The following is a 23,243-nucleotide window of genomic DNA, read 5'->3' as shown; positions in this document are numbered from 1 at the left end:
TGAGAACATTTTATCTATAACTTAGAATTGATTGTGCTCAATTTAAAGCCTATCTTCACCATGGTCTATCATGATGCTTAATAATACTTATTTTAGATAAAAGCCTAAATTGTATTTTTTAAATTGAAAAGAAGAAGTACTACTGCTTTCTGCTTTACGAGTTACGCAATCTCATAATCGATATAATGAAACATAATCGATGTTTATAAAAAAGAATTAAGAAATAGCAAAAACAGGCAATCGGAAACGTTACGTTTAATATCAAACAATCAATCCTAAATTAAAGTAAACAAACAAGAAGCGATTCCAGAGACATCCAGACTGAGATTAACAATATGATTTCTACTTATTTTTTAATAATTATCTAGATTTTATCCGCAGCTATTTTAATTTCAACGGACGTGCAATTTTTTTATTACATTTATCATGGATCTCATCATTTCAAAATCAGTATTGGTATCTCTTGTCGTAAGGATTTATAACTTTTTAGAAATTGAATTTTAAGCTAATATTTTAATGCTGAAATATCTTTAAGTATGGTTGTAATTTTTTTCTTTTTTAGAATAAAGCCTTTTGCCTTCGAAGAATACTTGATGCATCTTTTTCTCCCGTTGCATGTCATGCTGTTTATTTACAAAATCGTAAAAAGCACTGGAATTCTCTGTTTAGAAAAGAGAGAAGTAAAAAGGTGATTTATTGTCTTTTTAAAGGGGATATTTCCGTGTAGATACCTGATTTGATTTGATTTTGATGGAATCATTACAATTCAAGAATATCAAAACATGGCTATTTTAATTCCCTCCCAATTAAAGGTTTTTCCCAAATAATGTTATTCTTCCACACAGTATAATTTTTATAATGTTATTTTCATTATAAAGAATTAAATTGATTGCACATTTCTTTCATTTTTTAATTTTGAATGTTTATATAAAAATATACAAGTTTGAAAATATTTTTTTAATACAAGGATAAAGGAAACCTAGATGAATTTGTTGTGATAAACATTTATTTGCCTATTTCATTAATTAAAATATTAAGATTATTCTTATTATATTGAATAAAAATAAGCCTTTTTGTTTGTTAATCATTACCTAGGTTTTGAAAGTTGTGTTACCTGAATCTGATGAAAAAAGTTTCAAAGAAAAATTAACATTAGAAGAGATGAGATCTCTTTTGAAAGAAAAGGGTATTGTGCCTCATAAAAAATGGAATAAAAAACCAATGCTCATAACTTGCACAGGTAATAGTATTAAATTGTTATAAAAGCTTTGCATTAAACATATGAATATCTTTTCTATTTAACTTACTTTATTCAGACACTTTTATTTGTCTCTTTATGTTATTTTTACTACTACTAACTTATTTTTCTCAGAGAGCAGGTTAATTAGTACATTAGGTTCAGTTTATTAATTATTATTTTGTGTTTCACTGACTGATATGTATAACAATGGCCAAGTTTGTGTTAATAGATTAACCTTGTAGATCATAGGTTCAAGGATAGGTTCAGAAAACTTATTCATCAATCCAATATTAGAAGTAATGCTGATGCATAAGTTACTGACTGACATATTTTTATGAATTTGAAATAATTTTTTGCTTATCTTCATAAATTTTGTGAAATATTTATTTTAAGTAATATATATAATTCATTACATAAATTTATTATCATATGGTACATCAACTTGTGTTTATGCTTGTAACTTGTGTATTTGAACGTTTGTATTTGAACAAAAGTATTTGAGCGTTTTTTATTGGAATTCTTCGAAACAACTGCTGTTTATGAAGGCAGATAAGAACATATTTTATTCTTTTAGTAAAAACTATAACTAAAGTATTCTTAGTATAAAAAATAGTATATATAAGTACTCTTAGTGTTCAAGTAAATTTTGTGTTGATATTGTTATAGACAGCTTTTTCTTGAATTCAAAGTATTAAATACTATATTGAATTTTTTACTATCATGAAAAATCCACTCATAAGTATTTTAAATAGAAAAAACAGCATTAAATTTTTTTAATTTATAAAAATCATGCAGTTTTTTTTATCAATCTTTCTTAATATTTGTATTTTTGAAAAATTTTTAAAAAAACTTTTATTATAAATATCTTTGTTACTTAAATCTTATATGAAATATTTTTAATTTTTTTGTTTATTCAATAGAAATTATTAAATTTTATGATAAATTTTTCATAATTGTTTTTGTCCACTTCTACATGATAGTTTTAAAAATTATTACTTCTAGGTGGCATAACTGATCCATATATTCCTCCAAAAGGAGATGGGAAAATGACATTCGTGTCAAAGCAGGTACTTACAAATTCTTTCATCTTTTTTATTATCAATAACATAATTTTAGATAGTATTATGTTTAATTTATTTTTTACCTGTCAAAATAAAATCTTACCTTTTTTCCAGTTATTTGCTTATGGGTAAATTTTTAAAATTATGGTTATTATAGTACTCCTATGAGTGTCGTAGGTGTCCAATTTTGGTAGGGGACAAAATTAAAATACAGAGGTACAAAATCAACAAAAACAAAAAAAAATCCGTCTGCCATATGCTTGCAAAATGTTGGTTTTTTCTATAATTACGTCACTTTTTTCTTGTTTTAGAGAAATGAATGATGATGGGCCTTTGAAATTTTCTTAATGTTATTATTATTATCTAAAAAGTTGGAAAAATGCAGAATTTCTATAGATTTCTCACTGTAGAAGGGAATGTATGATAATGATGCACATGATTATTTATTAGGATCTTTTAAAAGATGAAGCTAATTTATCACAGGTTTAATTTTACTATAGATTTTACAGTAATTAATTTATTATTGAGAAGCATGGCAGTAAAATTAGTAGAAATAAAAAGATACCTATAAAATATTAAAAACAAAATTAATAGAGATTTAATTTGTATTTTAACTGAATGAAACTGAATAAAATGCATGTTTTATGTTAGCGAGAATATCCACCAGCATGAATTTTCTGTAAATATAAAATTTATTGGCTGCTAGCTTTTCAAAACTACTGAAAGCAATTTTTTACTCTTTCTTTAATGTATACTCTGATTTTTAATTGCATTCCTATTTTTAAAGAATTCTTCTTATAAATTTTTTTGCAATTTAAAGACAATCCTTTTTTTTCTGCCCTCGATATGACTTCTTCGATGACAAATTGTAAATTTTACTCTTTGTGAAATTGAATATAATGAAATATATTGATTTCCTATGAAAAAATCTAATTAATCGATTCAAAGTTTCCTTTTTCATATATTTTTTTTTTTTTCAAATAAGAAAGTACAAAAAAAAATTATTTTGTTACAATTCTAAACTATACTGATATAACTCAAATATAAAAACCATCATTTTAAAATAAACAATATTTAAAAAATCAATCCCTATTTTGGCTGCATAAAAATTATTTTTGAGACTACTGAATTATCTTTGACTTATTGTACACTTATGTTATGGTATTCACTTTGATATATAAAAATGCACAAATTTTAAATTTTTATCTACTTTTGCACAGGGTCTCAAACAGTTATGTGATGGCTTGGAAATAATGAAAGGAAGATCTTATTTGGCTCTCAGAAAAATTCAAAATTTAGATTATAATTTTGATTTACCAACTCTTGCTGAAAAGGGAAATGAAATATACATTGATGCCCAGAAAGCTTTGTCAGAGTAAGTTGAATTTACATTCAATTTGTAAGTTGTAATTTTTGATGTAAAATGGTTTTTCTCCTACAGAGGACTTCATTGTGTTTATTTGCAGCTGACTTTACACTTACGCTACTTCATCATATATTCTGACAGCTGTTATAACAAGACTTATTTGTAAAAAAGTTAGATTGATTCTAGTTTTTTTTTTTTTTTTAATTGCTGTTCAAGCAAGAAAAAAAAATTATCCGATGTGTATGCCAAACTGTTTTACAAAATTTCAATCAGGCAATATTTTGTTGACCATATTCTGGAATGCCAGTTAACACAATAAAGGCATGATTGATGCAAACTGGCGATTAACAATTGCTGATCTCACTGAGAGGTTAAATTAATATAATTTAACCATTCATGATCATTTGAAACACCTAGGGTTAATCTTAAAACTTGACGTATGGATTTCTCGTGTTCTTACTAGAGCTGGGCAATATATCACAAAATATTAGTATTTTTAATTATCGTGATGGTATTAAAATATATCTTCACAGTATAATGGGAATGCAATAAGTATCAGAATACATTGGCAAATACAGGAAATGCCCTTACAACTTTTTTAGTATAACTTACTTCCATAAAGAACAGAGAAGAAAACCTTCATCTTCGCAGTTCAGGTACATTGGAGACTGTTGCTTAGCGCTATTTTTTTTTTTGGGGGGGGGGNGGGGGGGGGGCAAGGTATTAGAAGATTTATCTATTTTAAGATTTTTAGACTAAAATGAAAAAAATAAGTCATTTCCATCTTCGAAAATGAGCTGTCGAAGAAAATTGTCGGAAAGTAACATTAAATCAGTATGTATGTAAATCAATATTGCGTAAATGGTATTTGAATATTTATTTTAGATTATATTCAGAATTTGAAAGTTAAGATTAAAAATGTGTGAAATGACAACATATAAAACATTAGAAGACCATTTTTTGAACCTGGGACAGTAGGTAGATATTTTTTAAAATTTTCATGACAATCAAATAGCAAGATAATTAGTTACAAGTTATCTGCCAGTTCATAACTTATAAGAGAACTGTAAAAAAAAAAATTTCTCCGAAGTTTAATGGAGTTTATTAATAAGTAATGGAGGCAGAATAATTAAATTTTCTTTTTTTTTTTTTCATGATAGAGTTTTTTTTTAAATTAAAAGTGCAGTTACTTGTATTTTTTAAAATATCATTTCTTGAATAAGTATTTTTTTAGTTATACTTACAATAATTCAAATATTATTTTGTGCATTACCAGATTTTGCATATTCATTTAAAACTTTAAACTATTCGAAAAAAATAAGTTAAATAGTATAAATTCAAAATGTCATATCTTTAAAAATTCATTTTTATGATTATTTTTTTCAGTTATTTTATTGTTTATTATTGTATTTTTATCTGGATATCGATAAGCAATTGATAATAAATCAGAAAAATTTTCATTTAATATATAAAAATGTGTGGTTTTATTTGTGTATTACTGTAAAAACCATGTTTTTTTTATCTCTCAATTTATTGTTAAACTTTCATAATTACTTGGCTATTTTTGAAATTTAGATAAAAATCTTTTTTTTTTTTCAATTTGGGGAAAAAATTTTATCAATGTAAAAAATGTCAATGTAAAAAATTATGTAAACTAGTTACAGGGAAAATATTGTGATATGTCGTAAAATATCAGTATTTATATATTCTAAATGTCGCAATATTAAAATTTCTGATGCCATTCAGAATTAGTTCTTACAGAAAAAAATTTATGCGATCATGTTAGCACTTTGTTTCTCAAACTTTATTGAAGACAAGAAATGGGTTGTTTACGAAAATATTATTTACAATAAATTATGGAATGATAATGATGAACTGGTTCAAAGTAAAGGAGGACAAAAATCACCTGGATCAGATTCTTTTACCAGCTAAGAACAAAGTTTTATCCTAGTGACAGAAAGATGGCGAAAGGAATAGACTACATATAATTAAAAAAAAAAAGCCTTTTTTCAATCAAGAGAATCTTCTTTAATTTTCATTAAAAAGAATTTCTGAACAACCCAATTTGTTTTTTGATCATATGTGATATTTACTTTTTATTAATAATTTGTTTGAATTTTTTCATTTGTTAGAAAAAATGAAGAGAAATTACAAGAACTAGTGACAGAAAAAGCTTTCATAGTAAGTCTAATTTTCCTTTGATAATTTCAATTTCTAGCGTTATATTTAATATTTCTTTTGTTTTGCACCTTTAAATTTTATGAAAGAGAATTTTTTTACACAATTTAAAATTTTTTACAAGAAATAACTGCAAATGTAATTGTTGTCACAACATTTCATTTCGAAAATAATAAATTGTAAATATATTCTTTGACAAAATATTTTTTGCAAATTTCTTTTAAAAATTGAGACATCAAAATTGTTTTTTTTTTCTTTTTTTGTGTGAGAGAAAATTAGCATTAATGAGAAATTTAGCATTGTTAGAATTATGCTCAGTTAAATGTAATAGTTTTCTTGGATACAAGGCCTTAGTAATTAGATGATTATTTTTATAACTTTAGTTAGATTGGGATTCATTGATTTTAGTAGCTTAAACACCATTCAAAATCAATCCCCTGTTTATAAATTTTTTAGTGTTTTAATTTCAAGCAATTTTTAAAATGTTTCAATGAACTTTTGCTATTAATAAGATACATCTTATTTAATCATTTTGAAGCAGCTGAACTTGTATGCAATCAATTAATTATTTGATTATGAATTTTAATTTTACTAAGAATTTGTGGGAAAATAGCTTAAAAGATATTGAAGTTGATGTTTTATTGAACTTCGGTATTGTCCTTTGTACAAAGCTCTTAAATGGATTATATTTAGATTTTCATACTTTCAAATAAGTCTGTTTCAATATAATCATTTTTCCAATGTTTAAAAAAAAAAATAAAAAAAAAAACTTTGTTAAAACATTAATTGAAAGCAATCAATCGATGTTATGAAACACTTTTTGAAAAGTGTTTGTCTTCTTTTTTGATTCTATAATTTATTTTTGATTTGAATTATGTTTCAAACTAAAATAATATGCAATAACACTAAAAGATTATTGAGTTATATTATTATGTTATTGAGCTTTTAACCCTTTATATTGATGCCTCTTTTACATATTTCTTTTTCTGGTGCTCTAATTACAAACAAAAATATATGTCAGTATTTTTTAGTTGTAAAAAAAAGTCTCGTAGTTACTTAAAAAATCTGTCAAAAAAAATTTGTTTCATTCATATTAAAAAAAGTATCAATAATAGATTTTGTAAATGAAAGAAATTTCAACGATGAATAATTGATTCTCATAGATCTAAAATCTAAAGAGCGAATTTGAAAAATTACCAATATTTCATGTACATATCCATAAATTATTAAAATGCTAAATATAATAATTTTTATTTATTTGAACTTAATACAAAATAATGAAGAAATTATGAAAAATATATTTAATCAAAATTTTGTTTCAAAGGGTTAATGATATCAGATGTAAGTCGTTTTTTAAAAAATTTCGTCAATGATCAATTTTTTATGTTATGAAAATTCAGTTATAATTTATTACAGGAAATGATGGAAGCAACAAAGTTGAGAACCATAAGATGGAACTTTATACAATCTTTAGAACCGCCAAGAATCGTTCACATCAGGTGCCAAGAAATGATATCTAAAACAAATATATTTGCTCAAGTGACTCTGCGATTATTCTCTCAACAAACGTTAGCTGTTTATGATCGTTTTGGACGTCTCATTCAAGGTAGTGAAGACACATTAAAAGATGTACTTGAATATGTGGTTTTTGAAAAACATTTAACAGTTCCTGATGGTTCATGGAGAATTCATGGTAAATTTTTTTCAGAAATTGTACCAAGTAATGATTCAGTTAAAGTAATAAACCAAAAAATGGACAAGAAAGTTAACAAAAATATCAGCTCACATCAAAATATCATTAGCAGAAGGTGAAACTGAACTTAATTTGAATTATTAACTATAAACTGAAGTGCTTTGTATTATCTTTCTTCATCAGATATCCGTTTATTTACTTTCTTTCTATTAGAGGGACTGGAAAGTATTGTTGTTTCGGTGCATATGATATTTGTTATGTTGATTTTATTTTTAATCAATAATGTATTCACCCTTGTTAGCAACAACCTTTCAATGCCGTATGGAAAATGAATTAGTTTTTAAGACTAACGAATATTTAATACGCCGAAACAACATCACTTATCCTCCTAATAATATTCTCCATTTTATCTTTTTAAAATGATATCTAGAAGTAAATCATAAAATTTATTCAGAGAATACCTACTATCATGTGAAAAGCAATTGAATCTCTAATGTTTAAAGTGACTAAGTGAAATTAGCAAAATAAATATATTTATTAATTTAATCATAATTTTGGTTTGAAAAATATTTTTTATTTAATACTGTTTGAAATGCATTTGTTTTCTCTTAACATTCTTTTTGCTTCACATAAGGAAACGCTGGCAAAATTTTAGAAAAACTTCTTGCTAAGCTCTACTTTCACATTGTATAAAATCAGAAAAACTGATTATTTGATTCAGTAAAAGCCAATGCAGCTTAAGGTTCAGAAAAAACTGTATTTAATGCTCGGATGGTTTATTCATTTATTTTTGTAATCTAATAAATTAATACAATATTAATTGTCATAACACAATTTCTTTCTTAATTTTTTTAAATATGTATTGCATATTTTGTTTGTATTAGGTTTTTAAAGTATAAAATTTTAATCTCAATTTTTTTTAACTGAGTCTAGAATAGAGAGAAATTTTTCAAACTTATTATAATTGACAACACAGAGTGGGATATTTTCTTGTACAATCCCTTAAAAATGAAACTAAAAAAATATATTCTCATAGTATGTTTTTAAAATGGAAACATTAGGATTTAATTATCTTGTAACAAATATTGCTTTTGTAACAAATATTGTTTTTAGTGTAAATTAACGTAAATTTTATTATGCTTCTATGTATAGTTAAGAAAATTTGTAAAATTGTACATACTTGAATGATTTTTCAAAAGACTTCTATCACATAGAAAACAGCATAGTCTATTGACAGCAAAATTATATTTGTTAAATTTATAAGAAATTGTAAACAAATTTAAATTTAATAAAATTGATTTGGGATGATACAAAAAAAGAAGTTTATATGTTTATAGTTAATTGATACATATTTCACATTATAAAATTATTTTCTTTGTCTATTTCTTGTCAAAGAGTGTTAAACTATATCGAAGACAATAATATACCACTCGTCTATATATAGTTATCACAAAGAGTGTATAAATATATATAAAAATATAGATTTTGAATAAAATTTATTAATCAAATACACACTTGCCAACTTTTAGGGATTATCCGTAAAATGTACGGATTTACGTCAAAATATGTCAATAATGAATACAATACTTTATAAATGTATTTCTTAATTTTTTTTTAACTGCTACTGTTTTAAAACTGCAGATGTTGCTGATTTAGCATTATTTAAAAAAAAAACTGGCATCTATAGAAAGTGAAAAAACATTTTGCCTAATGGTGTCCAAGATATCTCCGATTTTGCCATTTCATTGGTTATTGCTGCTGTTTTGGTTCACACTCACCGTAATTTTTAGTGATGTTGCTATGGGGCAAATTTTTCTAAATAAATGCCCAGCATGATCTGAAGCACAAGTTGGGAAGGAAATTGCACAAATTGTTGTTTTTTTCCTCTATCTTGCACTAAATAGAAAAAAGCAGGAGAAAACACCCTGAAGGCCTGAGGGCGAAGATTTGAGGCAAAAGCAGGAGNAAGTAGCATCATTGTAATAGAATTTGAAATGATTGAGATGATAAATGGATGGTTGATTAGATATTTCTGTACATTTTCTAACAAATGCAATTTAAAAATTTAATGAAAATTTGCTTCTCACTCAATCAACCATCAATCATGTGATAGATTATATAAATAATATATTTATTATTCATTTGTGGTGTATTGTTACTTATTAAATAATTCGAATAGTCTTCGTTAAATTTTTCATAAAAAAGTTTCACTGATGCCAGTTTTTTTAAGTTGGCAAGTATGCAAATATGAACAGTTTCAAGATGAAGGAATCAAGATTTTGTTTCTTCAAATAAATAAATACATTTCTTATTGTTTACAAGCATCATTTATTAAATACATGTTATTATTTATTCTTTTATATAATAAAATAAATTGTTTTAAAATAAACAGTTAGCATTATCTTTAATCCTAAATGTTGATTAACAAAACGAAAGTTTGTAATTAGCAGTAATTTAAATCGTCAGAATATATCTATTTGTTTAACTATTTGAATTTTAAAAAAATTATTGAATTGTCTAAATTTCCCTATAAGATTAAAATCTTTTTTTCATTTTTAATCTACCAGACTCAACTTTTAGCTAGGTGGAGTTGGAATTGAGCAAATTTTATTGAACTCTGACTCCTCAACTCTCACTTCAAAGTATGTTTCCTTTTTAATATAAACTGCAGACACTAAGATACATGTTAGAGACGAGTCTGAGCATGAAGAATTTTAATCCAAACTCAAGATACATAAGATTACTGTGAGTCTGCTTAAAATATACCCAGATAAAAGACAAATCTTCTGGTCACCCCACTTGGATGCCTAAACAAAGAAATTAGTCATTAAAACCCTTTTTTATCACTAACCTGTAACCTTAGTGACTGATTCGAACATTTGTTTAACAGCAATACAGAAGTTTATAAATTTTTTTTCACGAATCTGACCCTTTATTTACGCAAACAAGCCTGCGTCAATCTTGGGTCAAGCCTGTCTCATCTCTAATGCATATTTACATAAAAGAAATTGAAGACAAAAAAGACGTCTCATTGATTGAAATATGAAAATAAATGTTTGTTGTAAAGAAAAACTAAATTATAAATCCATAAATAAGTTTTATTTCTACAAAAACAAGCAAACCTGCATATTTATTACATTAGCACCTGAGATAGATAAAGCATTTTATCAATTTAAACAAAATAGAACTATTGTTTAAATTCATGATTTTTGTTTAAAATCATGATTCAGGATTCAGTGATTTCACTCTTTCCCTTTCACGTTCAATATACTGTGGATAATCCTAAAACAGAAATGAAGCTTTACAATTACATTCTTAATATTCAAATGTATAACAATTTAATTCACAATAACAACCATTCAAAAAACATATTTTTAAACATATGACTATTTATATATGATAAAGTAAGGAAATTAAAGTTCCTAATTTAGATGCTCAAGATGTAGATTAAATAAATAAAAAATATGGTGTTAGTACAGTGCCCAAAATGAAAAACTAAATACTCGAATAACTTTTTCGAAACCAACATACAATTTTAATGGTTTTAAAATATGGCTTTCATTATGTTAATTTAATAGTACAGACAAAATTTTAAGCTGCAAAAATGTTCTTTTTCTAAATGAACACACCTTTTTTTGGTAGATTTGAATATTTGGCTAGATCGTCACTATATGAAAAATATGTTCCTAATAGTTTATAGGGGGACAAAATTTTACCCCTATAATGTTGCTTTTGTTTCTTGTACATTTCACCATCTAGAACAGTGGTTACCTACTAGCAGCCCGCGAACTAAAATATATTAGTCGTCATTTTCTGCGGACAATTTTCTTAAAAAAACATATGAGTTTAAATTACTTTTCTTTCGTTAAAAAAATCCCCAAATTTCTTCGTTTCTGTTCTGAATTTAACATACCAACGGTGCAAAAAAATTTATTTTTCAGGTAAAAATCAACTTTTTATTTTAATTTGTAATTTACTTTTGTTTTGTACAACTTGATAAAAATCTGACAGTAAGACTTGAAATCTGACCTGAAAGAGTCCTATATAAAATTTTGATAAAGTTACGGCCCGTCATTTCACTGGAGTTTTTAATTGCGCCCCCCGGCCTCATGTAAGTTGGAAACCCCTGTTCTATATGGTCACAAAAATTTATGAAATGGATGACCTATAACATTTCAATCTATAGATTAAGTGGTAAGCAGATGAACTAGACAAGATAAATGAAGCATTTTCTTTACATGCTAACAGATTTATATTTTGTACAAATATGTTCAATGGAGGATCAAACAAATTTTTGTTCAAATTATGAATAGAAATCAAAACACATGAAATAAGTATTTAATTTCTTTACATAGCAAAAGGTGTAAGAAAATCAAAAAGTATATGTTTATGCACACAAATTTAAAAAAAACAGGCAATGGAAAAGCATCAGAATTTCAAATAAAAATAACATACGTATGTACATTTTTTTAGAATTTGCATTCAGTTATAAAGATGGGGTTGGGTCTGGTCATTAGTAATACTGCATGAATAAGTTTTATCACCACTAAATAAAAGATAATGTTGATTCTTTTAATATAGTTTCATCCATGAAAAATTTCCATATCTGTACCTATGCCAAAATGATCGTCAAGCTTTGATGACAGTAGTTCGTGAGAAACTAAAAAACATATCACAGAAGAGGGAGAGAACAAGGAAGGGTATAACTTACAGCCATTTTTAATGAAAAATTACAAGTTTGTTTTAAAAATTCCTTTAGTTAGTAGTAGTAAAAATTCCTTCAAATAAAGAGTCCTATATAAAATTTTGAGAAAGTTGCAGGCAGCTATTTGACTGGTGTTTTTAATTGCGGCCCTCGGCTTCATTTAAGTTGGAAACCCCTGATTTAGAACTTAAGTAAATCAGAAACATTTGAGCAAATATCAGTTTGCTTTTAAAGATAATCCCACTTTAAATGAGTTTTTAAAAACTATTTATATTGAATGAAGTAATTTTCGTAATTCAGAGATGGATAGCTTAATTCAAAGATACATACATAATTTAAAATAAGAAAAAATATAACATTTGAATGAAAGAGATGAAGGAAGGGATATCATGAAAGAAAAAGAAAAATTAAAGAAAATTTTGCATTACAATTTTATCAGAACATTAAAAATAAATGTTAACATTTTTATAATATAAAATAAATCGTAATTTAATTCTGACTTGCAGCTAACTTTACAAAAAAAAAAAAGAAATATTATGACAGGATAACAATGTACTTAAAAGAATCTTACTAAATATTCTTAAGTTTTTTTTTAAAGGTAGAAGTTTAAAGAAGCTAAATAAATTAAATTGTCTTTTTTCACAATGTTTCCATAGAAACAAAAATATTGTAAAACAACACAATTTGCAATTACGCTTGTAAAAAAGGTTTACAATAATAGGGTTAATTTAAACGGTTTTTGGTGGGGAATAAAATCTGAAATATACATATAATATCTAAATATTACATAATTTCACAAAATTAAAAACTAGTAAACTGATAACTTACTTTACAAAACATATATATTAAAATTTAAACTTTCAAGTTCATGGCAAATTTTATTAATGCTGGCAAGTCCATAATCAAGGAGATGATGATGAAGACATTGTAATAAGGACATAACAAGGATAGTTAAAGTAAAGTAAAAAGTAATATCACCAAAACTATTTCAAATAAAAAGTCACCATCTTCAAAAAAAAAAAAAATAAATAAAATTATATATTATTATTTTGAGGACTCCAATTTTATGCTGCTGTCTTATTTTTTAAAAAAATGAATTTATTAAAAAATTTTGTTTATAAACTTACTAAAAAAATTATTTCATTTATTGCTAAAATTAGGCTATTTTCATATGCAGATTTTCAAATCAAAGTAGCTGTTTTTCTAGTTTTAAAACAGAATCTTTGTTATTACTTGATTTCTATTATTGTTAATTATCAATAGCATTTAAAGTAAATTGTTATATGATTATTGCTCTAATTTTTACAACTATAGAATTATGACAGATGTAATAAATTACCTACCCAATTCTTAGTTGCATTCAAGTTATTTGTCAATTTTGTGAAACTTTTTTAAACTTGTAAAAAATACACACTATGTATCTCAGTTAATATACCCAGAATTCTAAAACACACACAAATAAAAGTTAGAAAGAAAAGATCTCAATGAATCTTGAAAAACACAGAAGGCAGAGTTTTTTTTTTTTTTTTTTTTTTGAACAGGGAAGGTAATGGGTATTCTCAAACCAAATAATTTGTGATTACTTATAGAAATCAAGTGACTATTAAATAAATTTATTAAAGCCGATAAAATAACGACGGTATTTAAAACTGTTTACAAATAGGAATAAGTTTTGGGAAGTATACGTACATCTAGAGGCTTGTAAATTGAATGAACAACTTGGGAACCAGCAAACATCGAAACCAATGAAGCAGTCATAAAAGTTAAATACTTGAGCCACGAAACCCCAGCTGGCATTAATCCAAATCTTTAAAATTCAGCCAGAAGAAACTAAAAATAAACAAAGATATCTAGAATAGAAAGAAAGGTTATAATCTAATATCAATTTAAAACAAGATAGAAATCTAATCTGTCTTTTTAGGAAACTTATTAGCAGCAAGTTTTATAATTAGCTTAATGTTAGTTATATCTAAGAAAAAAAAAACATAAAACAGTGTTTGTAAAACAACCCTCATTGGCAAAGTCTGACGACAATATCAACATTTGCCTACGTGAATAGTTGACTTGAAATGGTTTCACATGCAGCATAGCATAGGTCAACAGTGTCATCAGTTTATGATAATTTCTAACTTATTTTGGTAGATGGTGAAAACAACCTAGCTTCTTAAGTAAAAAATAGCAAATGGAAAAAAAACCATTTCAAATGTGAAATACTGGTACATTAATAACCTATATAACCACCAGAATTTTGAATGCAAGCATGCAAATGGGCATACTTTGTGTCATATTGATGCCGTGTCATTCTTGTGGGATGGAGCTCATGTCTGTTGCACTTGATTTGCCAATACGGGGGTAGTTAATGCTGGTTTTGGACGTCTCTGAAGTTGTCGCTCACTGATGTCCCATACGTGCTTGATTGGTGAAAGATCTGGTGATCTAGGAGGCCAAGCCAACACGCTGACATTCTGTAGAGCATATTGGAGTGGAATAACCACGAGAGTGCTGCTGCTGTTATAGAAAAATTGCTCATAGGAATAACAGACCATAACTCCAGGTGTAGGTAAAGTGTGTATAGGCCAGAGACGGGTCGGTAGCAGGCACTCACCTGGCCTCCTTTTAACTAATATACAGCTATCGCTGGCAGCAAGGCAGAACCGACTTTGATCAGAAAACACAATCAGGAACAATCTTTGATCAGAAAACAATAGATATCCACTCTGTCCTTCAGGGAGAACCAACTTGGCACGACTCACATCAGAAATGGCAGAGGTTTGGAAGGAGTGAAATACATGCTGCAGGACTTGTCGCTCAAAGCTGTACTTGATGTAACTAATTTGTAATAGTTTGTTGTGTCACTTCTGTGCCAACTGCTGCTTGAATTTCTGATGCAGATACAGTATGGTGGAACCGCCTGTTGTTTAGTAACACTGATTCTTTCTTTCTGCCATTTTAATTTTTTGATCTATCTCAAAATGAGCTTATAGATGAATTTATGTGGATAATACAATTAAATTCTCATATATAGTACAGTAATGTTAATAAATACTAAAACGTAGCAACAGATTAATGGTTAATAAAAAAGAAGACATTCCTTTTCATACCTAACATTAATGCTAATTGAGAGAAGAGATTGGTCCAATCCTAATTCCAAGAACATCCCCTAAATGTTCCCTTTTCTTTTATACACAATGGAAGATTGGTTTTTATTATGTCTATAAAAACTGGCCTCCCTTCTCTTAAGTATATTTTTCGGCCCAACCTTCAAAAAATTCTAGGAAAAAATACTTCTCAAATGTGTATAGATATACAAATACACGCACACACACTATATACTAAAAAATATATATATATTTAAATTAGCGTTTCCGAATTATCTGAATTTTATGATTTTATACATTAAAGTGGTCAGCTTTGATAGTGGGAAACGTAATACATACTTACATAATTTTTTTTTTAGTAAAAGACTATCTATGTAAAAACAAATTCTATGAGTCGCACTCATCAACTCGAAATAATATATATTTCAAAATTTATGAAGGCAAACAAATCAAACGTTTTTTCTTCCAGTGTAATCGCAAAATATTAGAGCTAAAATTTTTAAGAAATGCAAATTTATAAGCTACTATGAAATATTTTTAAAGGCTAGCAATTTATTCTAATATGAGAAGTGAAAAATTCCAGTTACCAGAGCAATTCAGCTTTCTATTCTATTTACTTCTTAGCAGTACAATAAATTTTGTATTGCACTTCATTCATACAGAGCATCTGAAATGCTTGCATCTAACTTTCTACAGGAACGTGCGAATGCTTGATGAATGCTAGAAGAACTTGATTGGCGAGTTTTTTTTTGCAAGTGATCAGAAATGAGCGAATTGCTTGCAGCAGGAATGATCCATGTGCCATCCGGATGCAGTAATGGTTAAACAAAAATTGCTAAGCGGAAACGTTCAAATTAAACATCACACCAAAAGCGTTAGCTGTATATCGTTGCTATGCAGTTACTGTGTTGAATTTTTGATAAAGGATGTTTAAATAGTTGCTGTTTCGTTCCGACTTGAGAGAAAATATAAATGCGGAGTGTTTGATATAAAATTCTCACAAAAATATGATTTTACCAAACACTTGCCTGTACTTACTGTTGAGCAAACCTAATCATGCGTTGCAACAATAAAGCATTATATGACACAAAAATATAATTTAAATAAACACTTTATTTTTTATACTGATTTATGTACGTTTTATTATAAATCTTTCTTTAAATCGACTTTAATGTGTTCATTGAAATAAAGTTAATATTAATGCAGTTTATGCTATAAAATATTTCACAAAAACATAATTTAAATAAGCACTATTTAAAACTTTATTCATGCAGTATGTGTAACACATGGTTTATTGAATCATGCAGTATCAATATAACAACATATCTTTCAAGTCAAAATGTTACTGAAATTATTTTCTCTGCACAGTGAAGAAAAATCATCATGGATGACATGGCGTTCTCACAAAGACAAGATTTGTATAAAAACTCTATTATTAATGCTGAAGAAAAACTTAATTTGTGCAGTGTGTGTAATAAATCTTTCGTACAGAAAAGTAGCTTAAATCGACACTATCTGGTACATACTGGTGAGAAACCTTTTTCATGTAATGTGTGCAATAAAAAATTCACACAGCAATCTAATTTAACGAAACATTCACTTAGTCATTCTGGGATGAAACCTTATTCATGCAGTAAATGTGATAAGACATTCACTCGAAAAGATCTTTTAGACAAACATTTTTTTGTTCATACTGGAGAGAAACCTTATTTATGTAAGGTGTGTTATAAATCTTTCACTCATAAAAGAAATTTAAGTAGTCATTATTTTGTTCATACTGCAGAGAAATCATATTCGTGCAAAGTGTGTAATAAATCTTTCAAATATAAACTAAGTTTAACTCGACACTATCTTATTCATATGGGAGTGAAGCCTTATTCATGTGATGTATGTAATAAAACATTCTCTCAAAAGCATGAATTAAACCGGCACTCTGTTGTTCATACTAGTGGAAAGCTCTATTCATGCAGTGTGTGTGATAAATCTTTTACTCATAAAAGAAGTTTAAACAGACATCATCTTGTTCATACTGGAGAAAAACCTTATTCATGCAGCGTTTGTGATAAATCTTTCAAGCGAAAATATAACTTAGATTCTCATTATCTTCTTCACAGTGAAGGAAAACCTTATTTATGCAGCTTATGTGATGAAGCATTCTCAAAGAAACATGATTTAAATAAACATTTTCTTGTTCATACAGGAGGGAAACCTTATTCGTGCAATATATGTGATAAAGCATTTTTACGCGAACATGATTTGAAAGAACACTCGGTTGTTCATACTGGAGAAAAACCCTATTCGTGTAGTGTGTGCGGAAAATCTTTTGCGCACAAGAGGAATTTAAATAGGCATAATCTTGTTCATACTGGAAATAAACCCTATTCATGCACTGTATGTTATAAAGCATTTGCACAGAAAGATGCTTTAAACATACATTCTAATGTTCATATTGGAGACAAATCTTTTGTGTGTAGTGTGTGTAATAAATCTTTCGCATATTTAAGAAGTTTAAATCGTCACTATCTTATTCATAATGCAGAAAAACCTTATTAATGCAGTTATATATGATAAAGCAACCTCACAAAATAAAAAGAATTAATCCTTTTCATACTAGTTAGAGGTCTTGTTTATGCCTTGCAGTATGAGTGAGAAAAAATTTATCCAGAAAGTAAATTGAAATAAACCCTTACTCATACTGGCAAGAAGTCTTATCTATCCAGTTTGTCTAATTAGTCTTAAGCATATGTGTATAAACAAACATTCCTACAGAAAACTCATTGAAATTCATGTTTTAGTTCCTACAAGAGAGAAACTTCATTTATGCTGTATGTGTAATAAATCCTGAACTAATGAATCAAATTTAAATAACTTGTGTGCTTCTCAAAAAGTAGAGCAATTTATGATTTAAAAATACCTAATGAACAATTTAGGAAAATTGCTAGAAAATGTATCTTGCGTATAAAAATTATACCAAAGAAAATGGAACAAAAGAGCAGAGTTAGTTATGTTTGTTGTAAGTTATTTTAATATGTGTAATGTTTGTGCAGATTTTTTGGGACCCTTGACCCATTTGTGCCTAGCGTACTTTTAAAAGGAACCTTCCATATTTATTTGTAAATTTACTAAATTTTATTTTACTTCATTCTAATGGAAATAGTAAAATATTATAATAAAGTTCTGTCTTTTTTATTACGCACAAGCAGGGTTGGCTGGTTCATACCAATGTAGTTTAGACCAAAAAAATTTTTTTTTAAAGAAAATCATTTAGATGACTTAATTTGTTGTTTATATAATTATCTTTACTGTAAATCCAACCATATGAAAAAGAATTTTTTCATTAAAATCTTTATAATCTTAAATTTTATTGCCAATGTCAGTCTGTTGCTACATGATGATTAATATATATGATGAATGTATGATGTGATAGAAACTTATTTGATGTTTAATTTTTAAATGTTAACTTATTCTTATTCTTCTGCAGAAATGTATTTGCGAAATAAATTAATGTGGATAAATTTAAAATTAAGTCGAAATGTCTCTAAAAATTCTTAAAATCAGGATTTGATTCTTCTGTGAACCTCAAAACTGTGATTTGCAGATTTTGGCAAATCAATAATTTACATTCTGTCAAAATTTTCTCCGAGTTCCACTAATTTAAATTTCACTACTAACACAAAATCGTGTCGAATCTGCCCTTATCAGAGACCACTTTTCTTCCTAAGTTTTTATTTATGCACAACAGTGACTTTTTTTACTTGGATTTGTGAGAGAAAAATGCAACTTCAAAAAACTTCCAGAACATGAGACTAGGAAGAAACATATTAAATAGTAACTTCAGCTAAAACTACTGAATTACTTGAGCACTCAGAAGCATAAAATTGATGATCTAAAAGTAATTCCGAAATAGCAAACATTTAAAAGATTGCTTGCCAGAAAAATTATGTTTTTTCTCATTTTTTTTAACTTATATTTTAATGTGTAAAAATTTTGCTGCAAATTCCAATTTGTAACAGAAGAATTATTGAATGAATGTAATATATTTGTCAGATTTTTGTTTGGCTAAAATTTAATCAAATTTATTTGTAATATGATATTGCAACATGCTTATTTTGATTAACATGCTTGATATCAATGAAAAACTTGTGCCTGATCTTTCTTTTCTTTTGCAGTTAATACAATTATAATTTTCTCATGGGTTTTAAAATCCCAATATTATCACGGCATGCAAAATGTAAATTGCACATTTCAGTGATACTTTTTCATGCACTCGATTTGTGTTGATGCCATCGTAAGATTGTGCGGTGTTTCTATCGTTTTATTGGCTATAATTGTTATGAATTTTCTCTATGTTTATTTTAAAAACCTATATTTTTTAAACATTATTATTACAAAATGAAAAATTCAATTTATCAGTCAATTTTTGAGAGGGCAATGCTTTTTTCATAGTTATCTTTACTGATATCCTTGTAGTTTTCGATATATTTGATCGTGATATTTTATACACAATATTCAGAATCAAGAAATTCATATTGCACACTTAAGTAATAATTTTTTTATATGATTTGTGCAAAAGCAATATGCTCAATTTACTAATCCATGTGCTGTTTCAATGCTGTTTTTTTCTTTGGCAGTTATTGCTGTTGATTTTAGCATGACTTCTTAAAATCCTGATATTATTATGGGAAATTCAAATCGCCTACCTGAGTATTCACTATTTTATGCAATATTCTATCATTTTCTCAATAAAGTTTTTGGCAGTTATCGCTATTGGTTTTGGTATATTTTTTAAACTCTTAACAGTTTTATGATATTATTTATTATAACACTTGAATCTTAAAAAAATATACATTTAATTAACCCCTTTATGACATACATGATTTGTGTAATTTTATTATAGACATTGGCAATCTTTTTTCAGTTATTGACATGAATTTCTTAATTTTTAGTATCCCTTTCTTTGTGCAATGATGAGTAACAAAGTGTGGAAAAAGAGGAATAGGTTATTATTTTTTTCTAGTATTAATATTATTTTATATGTTGATGAGAAAAATTTATAAGATTAAAACTTTTTCTTTCTCACTTTAAATTTTATAAATGTTATTTTTGTACATAAAAATGATAGTCTTTTTCTACAAAATAAATAAAATTGCTAAAATAAACTACACATTGAGAACACAATTTTTGTAGATCTTTTATTACAGCAATCAAATGTCTTTTAAAATTATATTGATGGTTTTGTTTAAAAACAAAACTATCCTATGTTTTGATGGGGGTTTTTAAAATTATTTAAAAATGCAATTTTAGAATGATTTAAAGTGAAAAGATGTTTTTTTTATATATCTAATTATATAGTAGATTGTGTTTGCTTCAATGAAATCATAAATGTAAAGAGTTGCTTTACAGACTGAAATATTTTATATTTCGAAATTTGTTCAGTTATGATTGTAAATGATTTTTTTTAATGTGTGTATATAGTATAGGTTTATTAATGATTCTAATATTTTCAAAATACAATGATCATACAAAGGAGCAAATTTAAAAATATTGAAAAATATTCAAAATAATTTAATATATTATCAATTTAAATTATTTTATTTAATGTTGCATTATTTATAAGAACTGTTATGCTTAAAGCATCATCCTGTTTAAATAAAACAAAAAATTCTGAATTGACGCAGACATTATAAAAACATGCTGCTTTAACAACATTCACCATAAAAATAACTATAATGACCTCATGGGAAAAGTGAAACGTCCAAAGTTGTAGTCTGTGCGACGAACTTAGAACCAACGAACTTAGCTTTTTCCTTTGAAACCTGTCATGAGTCTTTCGTTCGAACAGAAACTTTTCCTTTGCTGTTATCAGTGAAGTATCTTTATTTTGTGAAAATGCCTCATAATATGAAATTTTTGTTTGCAAGTTAAGTTGAAATGTGAAGTATGAATAAGCATACTCAAAATATGTATGTTTATTTATGTTTATGGAAGAAAAGTTAATGTTTTTTTATTGATGTAGACAATTCTATAAACTGCAATTCTCCATAAATCATATTATTTTAACTTGTGTAAACAGTAAAAATCGTGCAGTTAAGAAATTTTGGTAACTAGGCAAGAAATTATGACTTTTTACATTATTGGTTAAAATAAAATGTAATTCAAAAGCTAAGCAAACCAAAATTGATAAAATTCTTTATTAGTTCGAATGCTTCGGAAAATTTAAAATTTTTTCTGTGAATAGTAAATATTTTAGTGCATCTTTTTGTATTTTTAATTGTTCATATCTAAAAACTATTTGTCCGCCAGTGAACTGATCGTAATGACACGGTTCTCAGTAGAACACCGAAGTCAAGCACCACTGGGTGAGGTCAGTAAGTGGGTGGATGACCACTTTGATCAGCCTGCGTAGGAACCGAGGGTGCGCGGTATCGGTCCTCTTTAAACTGTTATGTCGTAAAGTGCTCGACTTTGCGTGCAGGACGTCGGGCTACTAAAGCAGGGGAGCCATCCCTTCTGCAGAGGCTCAAAATTGCAATGGCATGCTTTGCATCATCCTCAAGGATGCTTCCCAGACTGTTGCCAATAGCCATTGTGCAACTCTAGTGCGACATAAATAAATTACGTACCTAAGCACTATTTTAAAGATACATTTTAAGATAGATCTTTTTCAGACCGAGATTGCCATTTTTAGAAAGTTAATTTAGATTTGTGACATGCTCTATGTTGTAACAAAAAATTCTATAAAATGCAAAATTTTGCATTTAAAGATTTGCATTATGATGATCTTCTACTGTATTTATTGATAATGTTAATTAATTTTAGAAAACATTTCATGATCATACTTAATAGTAGTTTAATTAATTTTAGTTTAGAGTGTGTAAAGTATCATATAAATTTTTGTTTTAAATAAACGGGAAAAAAAAACTCTGTTTCTCATTTTTTTTTTTCATTTTAATGTGCTAAGGTCAATATTAGGTGGGTTTTATTTTTTTTGCTTGCCAAGACACAAGAAGTAAGTTTTTCTCTCATTATTATTGAAAATATTTTTGTTAGTTAGTTAATGTGTTTATTGCAATAGTTTTTATTGCAATGTGTTTTATTGTGATGAGTTTTAAAGTAATATTATAAATTTGTGATATTGTATTTTTAGTAGTGTTCTATATATAGGACGCTAGGCATGAATGGGAACAAGTTTTTCTGACCATTTCTTCTTCGTGTAAGCACATTTTTTTGTGTTTTCCTGTTATATTATAGAGAAAATGTTATTTATTTCTAATATTAAAATTTTGATATGTAGTATTGAACAAAATTAATGAATAAGTTTTAATAAATCTAGAGGTAATGTGAATTTTTTTTTCTTCTAATTTTAGTGTTGTTAACTAATTAAAATGAAACTGATGTAATACTGTAATACAGTAAAACCTTGATCCATCTTTCCCGCATCTTTCGTTTTCCTGCATGTATTGTCTTGTTTAACAATCCCTTCACAAATATTATTCTTATAATGTTAAAAATACCTGCTTAGATAATTTTTTGAACTAGCAGATTCCCGCCTCTATTATTCATAAATTCTACTGACATTTTCCAAAAACCTTGAAGTAATTTCATCTGGAGAGGAAAAATACTGATGATGAAGACTGATACTGATGATGAAGAAAATGAGGATTTCTTACAGTAACGGGGGGAATTCACGATCGCAACGCTTGAAGACACCATCTGGGGAGAAGATCTGTTCCATGTCTTGACCCTCTCCCCTTCCCTATTCTCAGTTGTATTTTCTCCTTTCTTAATATTTTTTGTATTTAACTGTCAAAAATGGTTTTTTTTTTTTTTTTTTTTTTTTTTTTTTAAATTTTCCTGGCTCTTTCTTTTAGAGCTATGTTTAATATAGTTTTCAGTTCCATA

General features: G+C 27.0%; 2 protein-coding genes and 1 long non-coding RNA gene across 5 annotated transcripts; 2 read left to right on the top strand and 1 right to left on the bottom strand.

Annotated features, from left to right (window-relative positions):
- Positions 1–243: 243 nt before the first annotated feature.
- On the top strand, positions 244–8,856 carry LOC107454210 (large ribosomal subunit protein mL45). 2 transcript variants are annotated; one of them, XM_016071319.4, is made up of 7 exons: positions 244–468; positions 563–688; positions 1,096–1,240; positions 2,243–2,307; positions 3,522–3,676; positions 5,800–5,848; positions 7,262–8,856. In XM_016071319.4, the coding sequence occupies exons 1-7, from the start codon at positions 427–429 to the stop codon at positions 7,655–7,657; spliced, it is 978 nt and encodes a 325-aa protein (XP_015926805.2). In that variant the 5' UTR covers positions 244–426; the 3' UTR covers positions 7,658–8,856. The 2 variants fall into 2 exon arrangements, with proteins under 2 accessions (XP_015926805.2, XP_015926806.2); XM_016071320.4 differs by having other exon boundaries at positions 264–456.
- A 1,759-nt stretch (positions 8,857–10,615) lies between these two features.
- Positions 10,616–15,966, bottom strand: LOC107454214 (uncharacterized). 2 transcript variants are annotated; one of them, XR_006225177.2, is made up of 3 exons: positions 15,685–15,966; positions 13,933–14,073; positions 10,616–10,820 (listed from the first exon to the last, which is right to left on the bottom strand). It is a non-coding gene; the product is annotated as an uncharacterized lncRNA (long non-coding RNA). The 2 variants fall into 2 exon arrangements; XR_001585431.4 differs by having other exon boundaries at positions 15,929–15,966.
- Positions 15,967–16,137: 171 nt separating this feature from the next.
- Positions 16,138–22,686, top strand: LOC107454213 (zinc finger protein 271-like). The gene has a single exon (XM_016071324.3). It carries the CDS (start codon positions 16,725–16,727, stop codon positions 17,892–17,894), a length of 1,170 nt encoding a protein of 389 aa, XP_015926810.1. The 5' UTR covers positions 16,138–16,724; the 3' UTR covers positions 17,895–22,686.
- Positions 22,687–23,243: the final 557 nt, after the last annotated feature.

This window comes from Parasteatoda tepidariorum, chromosome 5 (assembly GCF_043381705.1).
Source record: "Parasteatoda tepidariorum isolate YZ-2023 chromosome 5, CAS_Ptep_4.0, whole genome shotgun sequence".
NCBI lineage: Eukaryota > Metazoa > Arthropoda > Arachnida > Araneae > Theridiidae > Parasteatoda > Parasteatoda tepidariorum.
The sequence above is the reverse complement of the archived record's forward strand: the minus strand, read 5'-3'. Positions and strand labels throughout refer to the sequence as shown.

Excerpts from the sequence above, each read along its gene's own strand:
- LOC107454210 (XM_016071319.4), top strand. The coding sequence starts at position 427 with ATGGATCTCATCATTTCAAAATCAGTATTGGTATCTCTTGTC. Across the intron at positions 469-562 it reads CAGTATTGGTATCTCTTGTC|AATAAAGCCTTTTGCCTTCG; the intron begins GTAAGGATTTAT and ends TTTCTTTTTTAG. Across the intron at positions 3,677-5,799 it reads GCCCAGAAAGCTTTGTCAGA|AAAAAATGAAGAGAAATTAC; the intron begins GTAAGTTGAATT and ends TTCATTTGTTAG.
- LOC107454213 (XM_016071324.3), top strand. The coding sequence starts at position 16,725 with ATGGATGACATGGCGTTCTCACAAAGACAAGATTTGTATAAAAACTCT.